At 36.2% G+C, this 18,616-nt stretch overlaps 4 protein-coding genes and 1 non-coding gene across 7 annotated transcripts; 3 read left to right on the top strand and 2 right to left on the bottom strand.

Moving 5' to 3' along the window:
- Positions 1 to 562: 562 nt before the first annotated feature.
- LOC103495493 (probable WRKY transcription factor 69) lies at positions 563 to 3,217 on the top strand. Of its 2 annotated transcripts, none has more exons than XM_051084437.1 (3): positions 563 to 924; positions 1,060 to 1,203; positions 2,362 to 3,217. In XM_051084437.1, the coding sequence occupies exons 1-3, from the start codon at positions 788 to 790 to the stop codon at positions 2,969 to 2,971; spliced, it is 891 nt and encodes a 296-aa protein (XP_050940394.1). In that variant the 5' UTR covers positions 563 to 787; the 3' UTR covers positions 2,972 to 3,217. The 2 variants fall into 2 exon arrangements, with proteins under 2 accessions (XP_050940394.1, XP_050940393.1); XM_051084436.1 differs by having other exon boundaries at positions 1,057 to 1,203.
- Positions 3,218 to 4,984: 1,767 nt separating this feature from the next.
- LOC103495492 (ras-related protein Rab11D) lies at positions 4,985 to 8,557 on the bottom strand. Its single transcript, XM_008457069.3, has 2 exons — positions 8,094 to 8,557; positions 4,985 to 5,713 (listed from the first exon to the last, which is right to left on the bottom strand). Exons 1-2 carry the CDS (start codon positions 8,312 to 8,314, stop codon positions 5,275 to 5,277), a joined length of 660 nt encoding a protein of 219 aa, XP_008455291.1. The 5' UTR covers positions 8,315 to 8,557; the 3' UTR covers positions 4,985 to 5,274.
- Positions 8,558 to 12,256: 3,699 nt separating this feature from the next.
- LOC127144327 (U4 spliceosomal RNA) lies at positions 12,257 to 12,424 on the top strand. The gene has a single exon (XR_007815981.1). It is a non-coding gene; the product is annotated as a U4 spliceosomal RNA (small nuclear RNA).
- Positions 12,310 to 12,536, bottom strand: LOC107991343 (uncharacterized). The gene is given in 3 exon segments (XM_051079700.1): positions 12,310 to 12,364; positions 12,366 to 12,461; positions 12,523 to 12,536. Coding segments are annotated over 3 exon segments (165 nt in total).
- Positions 12,537 to 13,612: 1,076 nt separating this feature from the next.
- On the top strand, positions 13,613 to 18,176 carry LOC103495491 (probable alpha,alpha-trehalose-phosphate synthase [UDP-forming] 7). Of its 2 annotated transcripts, none has more exons than XM_051084423.1 (4): positions 13,613 to 14,003; positions 14,503 to 16,515; positions 16,899 to 17,172; positions 17,365 to 18,176. In XM_051084423.1, exons 2-4 carry the CDS (start codon positions 14,534 to 14,536, stop codon positions 17,677 to 17,679), a joined length of 2,571 nt encoding a protein of 856 aa, XP_050940380.1. In that variant the 5' UTR covers positions 13,613 to 14,003; positions 14,503 to 14,533; the 3' UTR covers positions 17,680 to 18,176. The 2 variants fall into 2 exon arrangements, with proteins under 2 accessions (XP_050940380.1, XP_016901732.2); XM_017046243.2 differs by having other exon boundaries at positions 14,498 to 16,515.
- The last annotated feature ends 440 nt before the right edge of the window (positions 18,177 to 18,616 follow it).

Genomic DNA, 18,616 nt, shown 5'->3' with positions numbered 1-18,616 from the left:
ACTAATCATTTTTAAAATGTATTGAAATGTGAAAACTATAATAGAAAATGTTGTAGTAACATAAATTTTAAAAACTAAAATCAAGATACTTGTCAAACCAAACCAAACCTTAAAGTTTATTAACAATGTTTTAATTCCCAAGTTCATAAATAAAAAATAAAAAAATTAAAAAACCGATTAGTTTTATTATATTTTGAAATCAACTTACTTTTTGAAATAAATCTTAAATTTAATCTTTAATATTAATTTTGTTTTTTTTAAAGAATATTATCCATAACATTTCTACTATATAAATTAACATATATCCACCACATGTATAGAAACTACTAATATAATTATTTAAAATTGATTTAATTTAGTTTTAAAAATTGCAAGTAGGAAATAAATAGAAAGTTGAAGTAAAAGTTGTAAATAATTAATTGATGTAATTAAAATAAGATAAATTGTAAAAATTGGAGAAAAGCTTAAAGTGGAGCGGAGCGTAGAGAAACAAAACCCGTCACTCTTAATCCTCAACTAAAACATTATAATTTAGTGGGTATTTGCTTGCACGTCCTTAATAAACAAACATAGTCTGCCAATCTGTCACCATGACTACTCTTTGTATTAAACCTCATCTAATTCTCTCACTCCTAATTCCCTTATTCAATCTCTCCCCCACCAATATCCCAATTCCTTTTCTTTTTCTCTCTAATCCCAGCCCTACGATTCATCTTCATTCATCACAACAATCTCCAGCCCTCCGATTTACTTAATCTCCTCTCAATTCTTTCTCTCTCTTCCTCCCATGGACCGCCGTGTTCGTACAAACCCATTCCTCTCCGAACAGGAAGATCCCGAACCCACGTCCGACGACGGCTTACCCGAATCACCCTCCGACGCCAATGACTCAAAACCCACCGCTGCTCCACCTCCTAAAAAGAGGTCAGTTTGAATTTCAATTTCATTTCCCTTTTTTTTCCTTGAACATATATATGTGTGTGTGTGTGTGTGTCTAATTTAATTTTAATTTAACTGTTTTTGTTTTTGTTTGGGGATTTTTTTTTTTTTTTTCAGTAGAAGGGGAGTGCAGAAGAGAGTGGTGTCCGTACCGATCGCTGACGTGGAAGGATCTAGGAGCAAAGGGGAAGCATATCCACCGTCCGATTCATGGGCATGGAGGAAATACGGCCAAAAGCCAATCAAAGGCTCTCCTTATCCGAGGTACGACGATGCTCAAGGACATTTTCGGCAATTTTGGGTCTTTTTTTTTTCTTATATAGAAAAAGATGATTATTGATTAATCTCTATTAATTTCATTAATTGAGCTTTAATCAAAGGGGAAATTGCATTTATTTTAATGCATTAAGATATTAATTTGAGCTAATTTAATTAATGGAGTAGTTGAAGAAATAGTTGAGATTTCAATTTTTAGTCTTTGTTGGCCGCCGGCCGGCTACTTTAGGATCTGGACTGAAATTGGCCCATTTTAGCACAAAGGCGGCTTTTGCTATTAAGCACTTGATTTTTATTTTTATAATTTTATTTTTATTTGTCGTAGTTGGGAATTTGGATCATACTCATTATCCAATCGCTCTTCAAAAGCGTGCACAACACGCACAGTCTTTTTCATCTTTTTGTTTTTCCTTTTTCTTTTACCTAATTATTGCTCTATTTACTCCCAATTCAATTTCCGATGGCTGTATTATAAATTTGCTTTTTTTTTTCTTTTCTTTCCCTTCCAAATTAATTGATCTGAATTTTATTACATAATTTTTATAATTTAAATGGTATTTGAATTTTGATTAATTTTTGAATAAAACAAAATTACAATATTATTCACATCCAGGGCGTAACGGTGATTGGCGGCTAAATGAAAGGTCTTTCGATTATTATTGTTTTTGGTCGGCATTGATAAATCAAATAGTCAAATTGATTTATCAAAAAAAAAAAAAAAAAAAAACAAGGAAAGAGATAAAGGAGAAAGAAATAGTCATAGTCAAATAGTTATATTTCTTACGTTTTTAATAATAAAAAATAAATAAATTATCCATATTGTATACCCTACATCATTTCAAGTTTGAACTTAGGTATGAAATTATATAAAATTTATACTCTAAAAGTAATATTATATCGTGTACTTTATATACGTAATATTACAACTTTGGATATATCAATTCTTATAGAGTAAAAGGATGATAATTCATGTTATTTGGATAATTGGCTATCGATTCTATCAACTTTGTCTTTACATTTGTTTTTTTTTTTTTTTGTATTATTTTTCTTACTTATGCAATATTTATTTCAATGGTGATGAAAAAAAAAACATTTATTATTGATAATCTCACGTTTTTTTTTTTTATTTATGTAAATATTTTGTAGGGGATATTATCGATGTAGTAGTTCCAAGGGATGCCCAGCAAGAAAGCAAGTAGAGAGAAGCCGTGTGGATCCCACCAAGCTCGTTATTACCTACGCCTTCGACCACAACCACCAACTCCCGGTCACCAAATCTCACCACCACCACCACAATTCCTCCCCGTCCTCCGCCGTGGTCGCCGCGGCATCTGCCGGAACGGACTCTCCCTCGCCAGGGAGCACTACGACGTCGTCCTCCACTTCCTCCGGCGACAACACCAACGCGGCTCCGTCGTCACCGGCGGCGAAGTTTGAGGAGGTGGCTGCGGTTTTCGCGAGTCAGCCGGAGCTGGAACTCGGGGGCGACTCGCTGATGATAAAACCATGCATCGGAGATTTCGGGTGGTTGGGTGAGGTGGCATACGACAGAATCCTGGAGGGCCCGATTTGCGGGGGAGGCGACATATTCGACGACGCCGATGTAATGGTTTTGTCCACAAGAGGAGATGACGAGGAGGAGTCGTTATTTGCGGATCTTGGGGAATTACCCGAAGGATCGGTGGTTTTCGGCCGACGGCGAACGGTCCAACCGGACGGACCGAATCGGACATGTGGCACAGTTTTAGACTGCTAGGGTCTTTTTTCTTTTTTCTTTTTTCTTTTTTCTTAGGATTTGGTTCGTTCGTTTGCGATTGCCAATTGGTGATTGTTGTGGAAAACTTTACAAAACAGAGAAGAAAAAGAGAGAGAGAGAGAGAGAGAGAGAGGATTTTTCTTTATAAATTACTTTTCTTTAAATTTAGCTTTAAAATGGGTTTCTGTTGTACAGTGAAAGGTAGTGAAAGAATATGGAGAAATAATGAATTGATGTTTGTTCCCTTTTTCAAGTCTTATAAACTGCCCTTCAACTTTACGGTGGGGGTGGACAGAACATAAAACAAATCCAACTGAAAGTTGGTTGGAAGTAGATAAGGAAGATCTTCTTTCTAGATAATTTTGTCAACTGATCAACGATGGATTTTAACATTTACAAAATTGATCATAGTCAAGTTCAGAGTACGTTTGGCATCGAACAATCGACTCCATCTACTAGATGCTCGCCCCCTTTTTATGAGAGGTTGGGGACAAGGATTATTTAAAACTATTTAAAAATCTTTTAAAACTACTGTATAAATTATTTTAAAACTCCAATTTTGCTGCCGTTTTTAATATGTTACCTTCATCATTTTTTTTTATTATTTATCATAGTATTTACTACTTTCTTTTCAAACTAAAATATTTGCATTCTAAACACATACTATTATAACCGAGATCAAAATAATTTACATCACAGAAACAAACTCCTATAATCTAATAACATGAAATTATAATAAGTAGCTTTTTGCCTCGAACACCCTCGTACGTCTCAATCATGCATTTATACTTCTAATTTTCTAAATTTTTTATTAAAACAAAAGACAAAAATGTGATATCATGTGCGCAAAACTTAGCCACATGAGCCAAATTTTTAAATTTCAATATGAGTTTGGTCATTGTGATTTTAAAATAAAGTCTCACTTTAAAATAATGTGCGTGTAGGAATACTAATGTTAGAACTTATCATAAAATTTATGGACATAATTAAAACTTGCCACCTCTGTCACATGTTCCACTACTTAGTAGTCACTATATTAGCATTTCAAAAGAAACAAGAAATATAGAATTGAGATTTGAAAATTGAAAGAAACCCTCAACTTTTATGTTATGAAAAACGATTCAACATAACCATATATATATATATAAAGGTTTGGGAAGAAAACTCATAGAAAGACATTAGAATGAGCTTAAACTAAGCAAACTTTTATATATAAGGGGTTCGTTTATTTCATGGATATCCTAAATTAATTTTTATAAATCGAAAATCCAAGTCATTATGTTCCGCTTTGTAGTTTTATAAGATAGCTTGACATCTGAAGATTCTCGAGCATCTTAAGATGCTTGGAAAAAGTACATCTGGAGAGTTTTGAATGTCCTACTGAAAAATGAATATACAGATTCTCAGTGTCCTCTTTTATTTTTTATTTTATACATCCTAATCTTTCATTTACATTATATAATTAAAATAAATAGCCAACCATATATATCAATTTTTTGTTTGTTGCGGTGTCATTCTTATTATTTTCAACTATTCGAATTTAAAAGTTAAATTAATATTTATTTTATAAAAAAAATCTTAAATTACAATATATTATTTTGTTTAGAAAAATAAAATATAAAAATGATATAATTTGTAGTGATTTTAAAAAGAAATTTAAATTGATAAAAACAAATTAGCGATATAAGTTAAAACTATATCAAAATAATTGTAAACTAAAATATAGTCGCAGGAGCATCATGAAATATTATGTAAATTTAAGATATTACCAAGTAAAGTCAAAATATATCCTAATGATCTACAAAACATATATGATAATCTAGAAGATGTTAAAGAAAATTCATGTTTATACAAGACACTCTAAAATGAATTACAAATAGTGCTAGCTTACATCTTTTTATCATCTATCGAGTGTCATGTAAGTAATCGATTATATATATTTTTGAGAAATGGATGAGAATTTGATATAAAGTAAGAAGTAAAAAAGGAAGCTTTTGAAAATTAAAACATCAATTTTAAAGGTATAATTGAAATTATTTTGGGTGCATTTGAAACAAGAAAATATGTACAAAGTTAAACATTACAACGGTAAATTTCAAGTTTCAAATGTTCTTTGGAATGAAAGGAAAGAGCAAACTCCACATTTATGTGGAGGGACAATGAAACGTCAAGAAAAGCGCCTTTCACACAACCACCACCCACAACCAAGCTCTTTATTCTACACAAAGTGATACAATACAAAATATACAAAAGAAATATCTCTTACTGTATTTCCAAGTTGAGGTTTTGAAGCTTATTTAATCTCAGCTGGAGCAACATCCAATCCTCTTCAGCACTGACGAGTCGTCCTTGACATCTATTGTCTGACCTTTTGGCGGGAGTGTCATTGAAGCACTTCCGATATCGCCTGCCTCAACTGATCTCTTGCTCACGATTCGATATATTTGAGAGAGTACCTCTGTAAAAGCGCTCTCAACGTTTGTTGCATCCAATGCAGAGGTCTCCATGAAGTACAATGACTCCCTCTCAGCAAATGATTTTCCATCTTCTGTTGGAACGAGAACAAGGTGTCGTAAATCACATTTGTTGCCAATTAGCATCACTACCATGTTTGGGTCTGTGTGATTCCTCAATTCCTTTAACCATCTCGCAGCATTTTCAAATGTTGGACGTCGAGTGACATCATATACAAGCAAAGCACCTACAGCCCCACGGTAGTAAGCACTGGTTATCGCTCGGTACCTACGAAGAAAGAATCGATCTGAATGAAAGAGCTTTGAAGTTATAACTGCAAATCCATATTAGCTATGATCTCAACAACTTTTACTTGAATGTAAATCATATAAACCTCAATTATGAATGTAGCCAGATGATTTAGGGCTTGGGACTTTGTTTGGAATGACTTTTCAAAGCACTTGAAGAGTCATTCCGAAGAGGCCCTTATTCTCATACAAAAATTAAAAAAAAAAAAAAAAAAAAACCATCAAAGGAAAAGTCCCATAAAATTTCCAGTCAATCATTGAGTTAAATGGGAGGGGAAAAAGCACCAAGTAGAAGAGATAAAGCCAAGGCTCAGTCAAGTGGACCCAAGGTTTAGCTAGTTGAGCAACTAAAATTATATTGGAAACTACAAGTTGGAAGTTGTTTAACCCTTCTGCGGTGGCAAGCAAATTAAGAAAAACTTTATATTTCTTTTCATATGAATACTACAAAATGGACTAGAACATCCAGAAACATAGAATTTTCTAATCCACCTCACCCCCACACCACCTACCAATCCAATGGATTTGGATTAATGTTTTTCAACAGTTGATAATCTCAGGAAAGTTAGTTAATGAAAAAACAATCTTATCAAAATGAAAAAAGAAAAAGAGAAAAAAATAAATATCATAATGAACAAAAGAATTTCAAACCTCCATTGAGGTAGAAAAGAAAACCTCAAATGACTAACTGGGTTAAGTTGAGCACAGTATAACACATGTCATATGATGTATATGATATATATGTCAAGTCAAAAATTACTCTTCAAACAACTACTTGTGTTCAATACTCCTAGCCCTCATACTAATGTGATAAATAATCCTCAGATGCCAGCTTCAGCATGTCCATACTACCAATAAACTTCCCTGCTTTATTTGATACGAGTATATATCACAAACAATTCACACAATTACTTGTGCTTGTTATTGTTATGGACATACAGAACCCTTGCACAAATATAGAAACTATACTTTTTAGTACAACAATTACGAGGTGAGCCATTGAACCTCCGACCTCTTGGTACGGAGGTCATATGCTAATACCATTGAACTGAACTCACTTTGACAATATAGAAACTATTGGTTGCCAGCTTCTGCACATTTCGATAAATGGTCTCAGATTCTAGTCGCTGTTTAAAGTTCAGTAAAGAAAAGCCTTGAAGTTTGAAGTAGGCTACAATTCTACGATCACACTAGACCATTGTATTCTTTTTTGACCCATAACTATAAGAAGGTAGTATGGATATTGAACAAATGAGAATTTTGTTTCAGGGAGACAAGAAAAGTAGTCTACATCGCCTTCATTTGATCAGGACACTTTGAACGCCAACCTAGGAGGAAATGGAACAATTCCTTATCTCTAGAGAAAATATCTGAGAGGCTCCATTTCTATGCAATGATGCTAACTCGTTGCCACAAGTTCCTCAAATGGACAAGCAAATAAAAACTAGAACAACCGAACAAGTACTAACAAAACTGAAAACAATATCACTCCAATCGCAAATGATACTAGTTACGCACTCATTCCCCATGGAAATTGTTAACGAACCCAATAGCTTAAGCTAACAAGTTATGTTACTGTAGATTTAAACATATCAACCCTCTCCCTTCTCCCTCACTTGTAGGCTTAGAAATTTGTAGAACTCAACAAATGAAATCAATATTAATTTGGAGGAAGAAATAACCTCACATGAGTTTCAACACAATACCTCCTACTCTAATACCATGCTAAATCACGGATGAACTTAAAGCTTAAACTGATGGATTATGATAAGTTTAATTGTATCAATACTTCAATAGAAACTTCATTCTTCACTGTTCAATACTAATTACAAAGTCCGTAAGATAAACTAAATTCTTGAAGGCCACCAGATTTTTCAAGGATAAACCACCTTCATGATAAGACTAATTTGCAACTATTGCTACGATTCGAAAGCATTCTGCCAATCATAATCAAACTGCAAGCATAAAAACATGTTGGATACATACAAGTAGTGGAGGGGAAAACAGAGTACTTCCTCAACGCATGAAACTTGAACAGAACCAGCTTCTACATAACATGACCATCAGAATCTAAATGACAGCAGAAAAATCAAGGGAGTTCTTCCTTTGCCTCACACCTTACGATTTAGTCCACAAATAACCCTCCCTCTTCCTTTAATCACAAAATAAAAGTAAAAGGCAGTCCAAAAAGAGTCATCCCACCAAATTCAAACAACTGTAGAATATATCGATGTAATTCCCATTCAATTGACACGAAGGCAAAGAAATCATGGAAGGGTAATAGGAATTTTGAGAGATACCATAAATTTAGTTGACTAAAATGGATTGGAACTTGAAAAAAGAGGAAGGAAGAAGCAAACCTTTCTTGTCCAGCAGTATCCCAAATCTGAGCCTTGATTACCTTCCCATCAATTTCCAAACTCTTGGTAGCAAACTCAACCCCAATCGTAGACTTTGATTCTAAATTAAACTGATTCCTTGTAAATCTGGAGAGCAAGTTTGATTTGCCCACACCAGAATCACCGATCAAAACAAGCTTAAACAGATAATCATATTCATCATGACCTTTATAACCAGCCATAAGACTCTTCCGCTAGATTTCTCACTTCGTTCTTCGAAACCGAAGAAAATTGGGAATACCCACAATAAAAGAGAGCTAAAAGTAATTGTGTATGTAAATAAAAAAGAGAACTTTTGTCTTCGTTTTAGTGGAGGTCTTTGTTCGGGAGCTATGGAAAAGGCAAAGGGAAAGACAGTGAATTTGAATTTTGTACTGTACTTCAAGAACAAACGAGAAAATGTGCCTAAAACAAAACCTCAAAAATTAAAAATCAAAACTTATCCCTATCAATTTTCACTCTACATTTTCTATCATAAACAAAAGAAACTGTGAAGATTAAAATGAAAAACCATTGCCATTATCTTTCAAGGAGGTTATGGAGTATTGGGTAGCCAACAATCTATGTTGAAGTTATGAAATCAGTCTGAATGTGTAAAATTTAGTAGTAAATAATATTATAGTTGAGTTATTTAACCCGAACTTAAGTTGATGAGTCAAGTATCCTAAACTAGTTGTTTAAGCTCCCAATTTTAAGTGGTTAGATTGGCAAGCCGAACCACGTAAGTTTCAATTATAACAAATAGTTATGTTATATCATACTTTTTTTTTGTTGCATTGTTATCTATTTGTCACGGTAATTATTATTTTTGGCACCCAAGTACAAATTATTACAATTGATAATGAATATTATAATAGTGAGTGTAACTTTATTGATTTTTCTGTATTTCTCATCTCAAATATTACAGCATACATGTATACTTATACACAAAATTAAGGTTAAATAAGGGAAGAATAATAGTGTTAAATACAGCATAATCTCCTCCTTGATATTTGAGCATAATCTCCTCCATGATATTTGAGCATAATCTACTCCATGATATTTGCTCTAATTTCATTAATACCCTCCCTCAAACTCAAGATGGGAGTGTCGAGACCACCTTGAGTTTGTGAATTAACTGAGTGAAACGAAGAGAATGGAGAGCTTTGGTGAATATATTCGCAGGTTGATCGGTGGTAGAGATGGGTTGGAGATGAAGTGTGTTGCTCTGTAGGTGGTGGCGAACAAAGTGACAGTCATTCTCAATATGCTTTGTTCGTTCATGGAATACATCATTGTGTGCAATCTGAATAGCACTGTGATTATCACAATGAAGAATAGTGGGTGATGTCTGTGGGGCCCCCATATAAGTAAGAAGCCAACGCAGCCAAATTAATTCTGAAGTAGCATCAGCCAGTGCACGATATTCAGACTCTGTGCTGGAACGGGAAACAACAGATTGTTTCTTACTTCGCCAGAAGATAAGAGCGTCACCTAGATAGAAGCAATAGCCAGTGGTAGACCGTCTATCAGTAGGATCACCTGCCCAATCAGCATCAGAGAAACCAGAGAGAACCAGGGAGGATTGGGAGGAGAACTGTAGACCATGACCCAAAGTACCTTTGATGTAGCGAAGAATGCGAAGGACGGCAGTGAAGTGAATTGTACGAGGGGCAGCCATGAATTGACTAACAATATGAACTGCATACGCAATATCTGGACGAGTCATGGTTAGGTAAATTAGGCTGCCAACTAGTTGCCTATACAAAGTGAGATCTTCAAGGGGAACACCATCAAAAGGAGTGAGACGCACATTCGGATCCAGAGGTGTTGAGAAAGTGGTAGAATCAGTAATACCAGATCGATTGAGGAGGTCAGACGCATATTTTGCTTGAGATAAATAGTAGCCACTAGATGATGAGGAGATCTCAAGACCAAGAAAATAGTTGAGATTGCCTAAGTCCTTCATCTCAAAATGCTTACCCAGGTAACATTGCAAATCAGATATGGCTTGAGGGTCATCACCTGTAATAATCATGTCATCCACATATAAGAGAATGAGAACAATACCATTAGGCGTCTGACAAGTAAATAAGGCGGAATCATGAGAACTGGAGGTGAACCCGAGTTGTGTAATGGTGGAACTAAATGTTGCAAACCAAGCTCGAGGAGCCTGTTTGAGGCCGTAGAGAGCACGGCGAAGAAGGCATACTTTCTGTGGTGGTGGAGTAGTGTCAGGTGGTGGTTTCATATAGACTTCTTCAGATAGGGTTCCATTCAGAAACGCATTTTTAACATCCATTTGAAGAAGGGGCCATTGTTTTGCAGCTGCAATGGCTAGAAGACTACGGACAGATGTCATTTGAGCTACTGGAGCAAATGTTTCTTCATAATCAATCCCATATTCCTGAGAATATCCTTTAGCAACAAGACGTGCTTTGTATCGTTCAATAGAGCCATCAGAGTGCGTTTTTATTTTAAAAATCCACTTACAGCCAATAGGTTTCTTACCAGGAGGTAGGTCAACATAATCCCAGGTGTGAGTTTTGGCTAAGGCTTGAAGTTCATTATCCATTGCTTGCTGCCACAAAGGGTTAGTACTGGCTTCCTTATACGAGGAAGGTTCAACTAAAGACATGATAGTAGAAAAATAATGGTACTCTTTGAGATGAGAAGGAGTTTCTCTTACCCGGGTGGACCGTCGGACAGGTGCATGTTCAGGTTCCTCACAGGGGACAGATGGGAGGTCCGGGAGTGCGGAGGTAGTGTGCATGTTAGTCGGGCGGCGTCGTGCTCGGCGGTTCCCGTTTGGTCGTCGAAAAAGGGACGAAGAACAACAAAGTTCGAAGCCCGCAACTTCAGATCTGGAGTGCGCGTGAGCTGGACGACGAGTTGAGTAGCGCGGCTGTGGTTAGGCTTCGGTTTCGACGGCGTTCAGCGTTTCTGGCGAGAGGAACGTGCGGTGGAATGAACGAGATAATAGATTACAAGGAGGGGGTTGTCGGCTTAATCTCACGGCGAACTTCCTCACGGAGAACTTCCTTACGGTACGGACAAAGAGGGCGGACTTAGCGTCGGACAGAGGGGGCGGACTGGATCTGCAGGGATGGGCGGATGTGGAAGCGAAAATTGGCTGTGACGGAACTCGATCTGTGGACAGAAATCGAGCGGCAGACGGAAATCGGAGCAGACTGTGGCGAAAATAGACCGACGGCGGACGGAAAGCTGCGGGCGGAACTGGAGTTGTGGCGGAAAGAGCTGCGGCAGATGGATGAACAACTCGAGCAGAAGGCTGATGTGCAGAAACTGATTCGCGGATGAGGACGGCGGCGACGGCGGCTAGGTTAGAAACTTGGCTCTGATACCATGTAACTTTATTGATTTTTCTGTATTTCTCATCTCAAATATTACAGCATACATGTATACTTATACACAAAATTAAGGTTAAATAAGGGAAGAATAATAGTGTTAAATACAGCATAATCTCCTCCTTGATATTTGAGCATAATCTCCTCCATGATATTTGAACATAATCTACTCCATGATATTTGAACATAATCTACTCCATGATATTTGCTCTAATTTCATTAATAGTGAGTATTATGAATCATGAACTAGACTAATCAACTTTAACATGTTAGATGCAACCGAAAGTGAGGCATTTTTCTAAATTAAACCATTAGGTCATCACCCATCTAAATGGGAGGCATTGCCCTAAATTAAAGTAACTGACATTGGTTAAAGAAAAAGATTTATTCAAATAACTTCAAAATAAAGTTTCCACTAATTTCCAATAGAGTTTCCAAAACTTACCTAGTGATTTTAAAAAACAACCATTCAAATATTGCTAAAATGGATAAATATTTAATAAAACTCTGCATAATAAACCAAAATACTTATAAAATAGAGCAAAATTTCCCCTTTTTTTTTCCTATTTCAAAATGTATGAATACTAAGAAAATTAAAATTCTGAAATGATAATGCATATCAATATTTTGATCATTGGTTGAACATGAAGTAGGAAGATGGTGTACTAATTTTGATTAGCTTTCAAGTGAAGAAACTGAGTCCCACATCGGAAAAAGGTATGAGTTAAGTGGTAGCGGATTATTATAAGAAAGGAAGGAAATCGTTGTTTGGAATTCATCTTTGCGCTTGGGGCAATGACGCAGCTAGTGAGGTACTAACCGAGGCGCGTCTATTGCTGGTTGAAAACTATTTCCAAACCCCCTCTTAGGCCTGGGTTCAAGCCCAGGCCTTCGAGAATTTCTGGAAGGGCTCCCTTTGGGGTAAAGTCCTACAATTATAAAGCCCAAATGCTTTATGTTTCTAATTGGCCCACTGGGCTGGCTTATAGATTGAACGTTAAATAAATATATTGAACTCAATACAACAATTGTCTAATAGTTACACTTCTTTGTCCATTATATATACTTATGGACGATAAAAGATAACAATCTCTACTTAATCGACAGTAAAACAATCAATAGTTAGTATTAACATTTTTTAAAAATGTGTATATCAACGATGTACTTCTAAATTTACTACTAACATAGAAAGGTTCTACCAACAATAGTTTAATGCCTGCTAGTTGACGTAAAAACAGTCTATAGACTAATGTATATATATCCATTTATGCAACGTAAATTATGCAACGTATTTACAAATATAACAACTAATTATTAGATTATAGGTTCTTAATGTTTCTTCCGAATAGTAGCGTAGTACAAATATTTCTTCCATATCAAATATTAAAATTTTTAATTTGGATAATAACATTTGTATGTAAAAGAAATAACCTTTTCTATTATTATTCTTCTAGTAACGTTTGTATGCGAAAGAAATAACTTTTTTATTCTTATTCTTCTAGCACCAATGTCGTGTCAAATATTGCTTTCAAACTACTATTTCAACAAGTAAAAAAAGAATCAATATGAATTAGTTTAAAAATGTATTGGATGATTTTTTTTCTTTACAAACAATAGGGAATGAAAGAATGGTTACTCGACAAAATATTGGATTATTGATTTGATTTATTATTAATTGAAGCAAAGAAAGTAGACATAAAGAGGTTTTCGTTAAGTTCTAAGCACGTCTGGGGAGAGTGGATCGTAGGCGTACACGTGGGAGTAAAGGTAATTAATCGTGACCGTGAAAAGAGAAAAGAGTTTATATGGGGGCGTGGGAAGCGCGTGTCCTTGTGGGAAACGTTGCCAGCTTCTGCTGATTCAGACTCCGGCTGGCTGAATCTTATCCAATTTTCTTTAATGATAATATGTGATATTTTTAACGTAACAGTGACGGACCCTATGGATATTATTGGCTGTCAATTTTAAAACACTCTCTCCTTCTTTTTACCCCCCCCCCCCCCACCACCTTCCCACGTGCCAAACCTTCTTCTCATTGGGTTCTAACCTTTACTTTTATCACCCACTGGTTAACTTATCAAACCTCCTCGTTAATTTCACGCTATATTTTCCTTATAGAACAACAGAGGATTATTACAATTTTTCCTTTTTGTTTCATTTTACGTTCCGTAGAAAAAGATTAATATTGTATCGTGAGTCCAACGAACGCCACATTTTGCTCCTGGATCATACATTCAACAAGTTTGAGAGGGTCTTTGCTGGTAATATTTAACCCCTTTTCACAATCCATTTTCTGAAAAAGAAAAAAAAAAAAAGGGATCGAAATTAGAGGGAAGGAAGGGTCAGCTTCGAATCTTTGAATTGGAACAAATTCTTCTTCTTGGGCTTCTGAAGAAATACGAATTTTGCAGCATTTTTTCGTTCTTTTTTTTTTTTTTTTTGGGGGGGGGGGGGGGAGGGGGGTTCATTCTTCTTGTTGTTACCGTTCGGGATCTGGGCGTTCTTCTTCAGACAGACTTAACGGGTACGCGTGAAATTTCATTGGTTTAGATTTGTTTCTTTGTCTTCTCGATTGCCATTTTGATCTTTCTTTCTTTCAATGTTCTTGTTACCATGTCGGTTTCGATTAAAGAATGGATCTAATTCCGTAATTTTGGGAATGAGGGCATTGGTTGCTGTTGCTTTTTTTTTTTTTTTTTTTTTTTTTTTGTGGGAAGGTTGGATTCTGCTATGGATTAAAGAGAATCTTTGAGGTTTTAGGATAGATAGGATTAGAATAATAGGAAAGATTACATGTACGTTGGATAGGAATCGGTTGCTCTTAAACAAGGACCTTTTCTGTTTAAAAAAACTGGCTTAATTACTTGATTGGGGTTAATTTGCTATTTTATTAACCCTTTGCATATTCGTTAGGCTGTATTTTGTAACTTCATTGCGTTTTTGAACGTTTAGGGTTTTGATTGTTCTTGTTATGCGCTGCGCTTGTTAAGTTGTTCGAATTTGCCTCTGTGATTGTAGAGTAGGGTGTTCATCTGGCGAACAAAGAAGAGAAACATGATTTCGAGATCTTACACAAATCTTTTAGATTTGGCTTCTGGAAATTTTCCAGCAATGGAAGTGAAAAAGAAGCGATTTCCGCGGGTCATGACTGTTCCGGGTAATGTAGCTGAGCTCGATGATGATCAAGCCTACAGTGTTACATCTGAAAACCCGTCCTCAATTTCGTCAGATCGGATGATAATTGTAGCAAACCAGCTTCCTTTAAGAGCAAAACGAAGGGAGGATGATAATTCATGGAGTTTCAGTTGGAATGAAGATTCGTTGCTTTTGCAGCTTAAAGATGGCTTACCAGAAGATATGGAGATTCTCTATGTTGGTTCGTTGAAAGTCGATATCCAACCAGAAGAACAAGATGAGGTCTCCCAGATTTTGTTGGAGAGATTTAGGTGTATTCCTGCATTTTTGCCTCCTCATATTTTGGAGAAGTTTTATGATGGTTTCTGCAAGAGGCATTTGTGGCCTCTTTTTCATTATATGTTGCCATATTCTGCTGATCAGAAGGGTCGATTTGATCGCTCCATGTGGGAAGCTTATGTATCCGCAAATAAGTTATTTTTCCAGAAAGTAGTCGAGGTCATCAACCCAGATGATGACTATATCTGGATTCATGATTACCATTTGATGGTATTGCCCACTTTCTTGAGGAGGCGTTTTAACAGAGTTAAAATGGGATTTTTCCTTCATAGTCCATTTCCTTCATCTGAGATCTACCGTACCCTTCCTGTCAGAGAAGAGATTCTCAAGGCATTACTTAACTCTGATATCATTGGATTCCACACTTTCGATTATGCTCGTCATTTCCTTTCTTGTTGCAGCCGAATGTTGGGGTTGGAATACCAGTCAAAAAGGGGATATCTTGGATTGGAATACTACGGCAGAACGATTGGGATAAAAATAATGCCTGTTGGTATTCATATGAGTCGGATTGAATCGGTAATGAAACTGGCAGATGAGGATGCTAAGACTAGGGAACTCACACAGCAATTTGCAGGGAAGACGGTGTTGCTTGGTGTTGATGATTTGGACATTTTCAAAGGTATCAACTTGAAATTGTTAGCTATGGAACAGGTACTAAAGCAACATCCAAAGTGGATAGGAAAGGCTGTACTTATCCAAATTGTAAATCCAGCCAGAGGTAAGGGAAGAGATTTACAAGAAATAGAAGATGAAATAAAAGAAAGCTGTAGAAGGATCAACAAGGAGTATGGGCATCCTGGTTATGAGCCAATAGTACTTCTCGACAGGCATGTGCCAATCACTGAAAGGGTTGCTTATTATAGCATTGCTGAGTGTGTAGCTGTAACTGCTGTTAGAGATGGTATGAACCTAACTCCTTATGAGTACGTTGTCTGTAGACAGGGAATATCCACCTCCCAAAAATGTTTGAACTTCAGCGGACCAAAAAAGAGCATGCTCGTCATATCTGAATTTATTGGGTGCTCTCCATCACTGAGTGGAGCATTTCGTGTTAATCCATGGAATGTGGAAAAGACAGCAGAGGCTCTGAATGAAGCAATCTCAATGGCTGATTCAGAGAAGCAGCTGCGACATGAGAAGCATTATCGTTACGTTGCCACACACGACGTCGCTTATTGGTCTCGTAGTTTCTTGCAAGACATGGAGAGAACTTGCTCAGATCATTTCAGGAGAAGATGTTGGGGAATAGGTTTTAGTTTTGGATTCAGGGTTGTAGCTCTTGATCCCAACTTCAGAAAACTCTCAGTAGATGCCATTGTATCATCTTACAGTAGGGCCGAAAGTCGGGCCATTCTGTTGGACTATGATGGCACTGTGATGCCCCAAAACTCCATAAATAAGTCACCTAGTGCGCAGGTTATCTCTATCCTTAACACGCTTTGTGCAGATGCAAAAAACGTGGTCTTCATTGTGAGTGGACGAGGGAGAGACAGCTTAAGCAAGTGGTTTTGTCCATGCAAGAAGCTTGGAATTGCAGCAGAACATGGATATTTTTTAAGGTTTGCTTCTACGATCTCTCTCAATCCTCTCCTTCACGTTAGTGGTGGGGTATAGGTGTTCCATTGAGCATTGCACGTAAATATAGCTAGTTGTATCCATTTTGTGAGAATTATCTAAAGCATAAATACTTGTTTCATATCATCTCAGTTGGAGCATATATTCTTTATGTTAGTGATTGTTTGGATTTCTACCAAGGGAAACAATGGTTAAGAATTTTTTACCTCTGGATACCACACTGCTATTGATCTAGCCTAGATTGTAGGAGATTCTGAACCATTTTTAAAGGGCTAGTTACTTGCTGCAAAGTTTTCATTTTTGGTCATATTCCTAAATTCTTTTCTTCTATTCTAATTCTTTCGTCAACTCTGTTCAAAATGGCCAGGCAGTCACAAAACGAAGAGTGGAAGATCTGCGGCCAAAGTTCTGATTTTGGATGGATGCACATTGCCGAGCCTGTTATGAAATTATATACCGAGGCTACAGATGGTTCTTCTATTGAAAGAAAGGAAAGTGCTTTGGTTTGGCAGTATCGAGATGCAGATCCTGGTTTCGGATCATCCCAGGCAAAGGAGATGTTGGATCATTTAGAAAGTGTTTTGGCCAACGAACCGGTTGCAGTCAAAAGCGGCCAATTTATCGTAGAAGTGAAACCACAGGTGTGTTATTTATCATTTATCTACCTCCTGCAGAAGATGTATGAATGATAATCTTGATAAAGCATGTACAAAACCTTAATATTTCATTATTGGTCACCCAGTGCAACATATTCTATGTCCTTAGACATACTTTTTCCGAATATGTATGGTCGAACTAATTTTCGATGCTCTGATCTCTTGTATTTGCTCCAGGGGGTTACCAAAGGCCTTGTGGCTGAAAAGATCTTTTCATCAATGGCAGAGGATGGAAAGCTTGCTGACTTTGTGTTGTGCATCGGTGACGACAGATCAGATGAGGACATGTTTGAAATAATTGGTAATGCATTGTCCAGTAACATTCTTTCTCCAACGACGTCAGTTTTTGCCTGCACTGTTGGACAAAAACCAAGCAAAGCCAAATATTATTTAGATGACACAGCCGAAGTAATAAGCATGCTTGAGTACCTGGCTGAAGCTTCTAGTCCATTACCATCCTCCGATGATGAAGAAGGTGAAAATGCTTCTTGAAAGTTGAAACAAAATCCCCATGTCACTGCTTTTCGGGACATGTAGATCAAAGATCAAGTGGGAATTTTTGTACGAGAAGCTAGCTGGGTGATGAATTTGAATACATATCTCTTTACTTTCTATAGTGTCATTTTCCTTTCAGCTTTTCATGCTAGTTTTTAACTAGAAAAAGAAAGAAAATCATTGACCCTGGGTTTCAAATGGACAAGCTTTTTGAAGACGGTGGACGAGTTCAACTATTAAAAGAAGTAAAATGAATCAATATCAGCCTGAGGCTTTGAACTTAAACCGCTGGAAGGGAAGAACTCGTCGGATTGGAATGGCTCTGTTGACTGTACTGACATTGGAAAGATATAATGTGGATAGTTAAATGAGAGAATAAGTAGCTAATTTAGCTGCGATGTTATGGTAGGATAGGTTAATATGAGGCTGAGCTCGCTCAACGCTCCGCTTATTTGAGAGGTTTTCTAATATGAATCATATAATTTCATTTTGTACATGTATTGCTTCTTCCTTTTATTTCCTGGTTACACTTATTCTTATGTTGATTTCCTAATGTAAAACCTTTTCTTCTGCTACGAAAATAACACTCCTATTTGCTTTGTTCTTTAGAAGATACTATTACTGAGGTTAGTCACAGAAAAGGAAAAAGAAAATGTCTCTTTTTTCTTTATGTAGGATAAAAAAAAAAAAAGTCTCAAGGTTATTATTGTTGTTATTATTATTATTATTTTATTTATAGATTTCAATTGGACTTTTTTTTTTCATTTTTTTTTCATTTTTTTAAAAAACTGTTCTATATTAATTGGTTTTTTCTTCCGATGTCGGAGCTTATTTTAACGATATATAAATATAACATACTTAAACCCCATCCGAATCAATATATTTTAGTTTTCACAAAATATAAATAAAAATGTCCAATTTTATACTAAAATAT

This window comes from Cucumis melo, chromosome 1 (genome assembly GCF_025177605.1).
Source record: "Cucumis melo cultivar AY chromosome 1, USDA_Cmelo_AY_1.0, whole genome shotgun sequence".
In the NCBI taxonomy this organism is placed as follows: Eukaryota; Viridiplantae; Streptophyta; class Magnoliopsida; order Cucurbitales; family Cucurbitaceae; genus Cucumis; species Cucumis melo.
The sequence above is the reverse complement of the archived record's forward strand: the minus strand, read 5'-3'. Positions and strand labels throughout refer to the sequence as shown.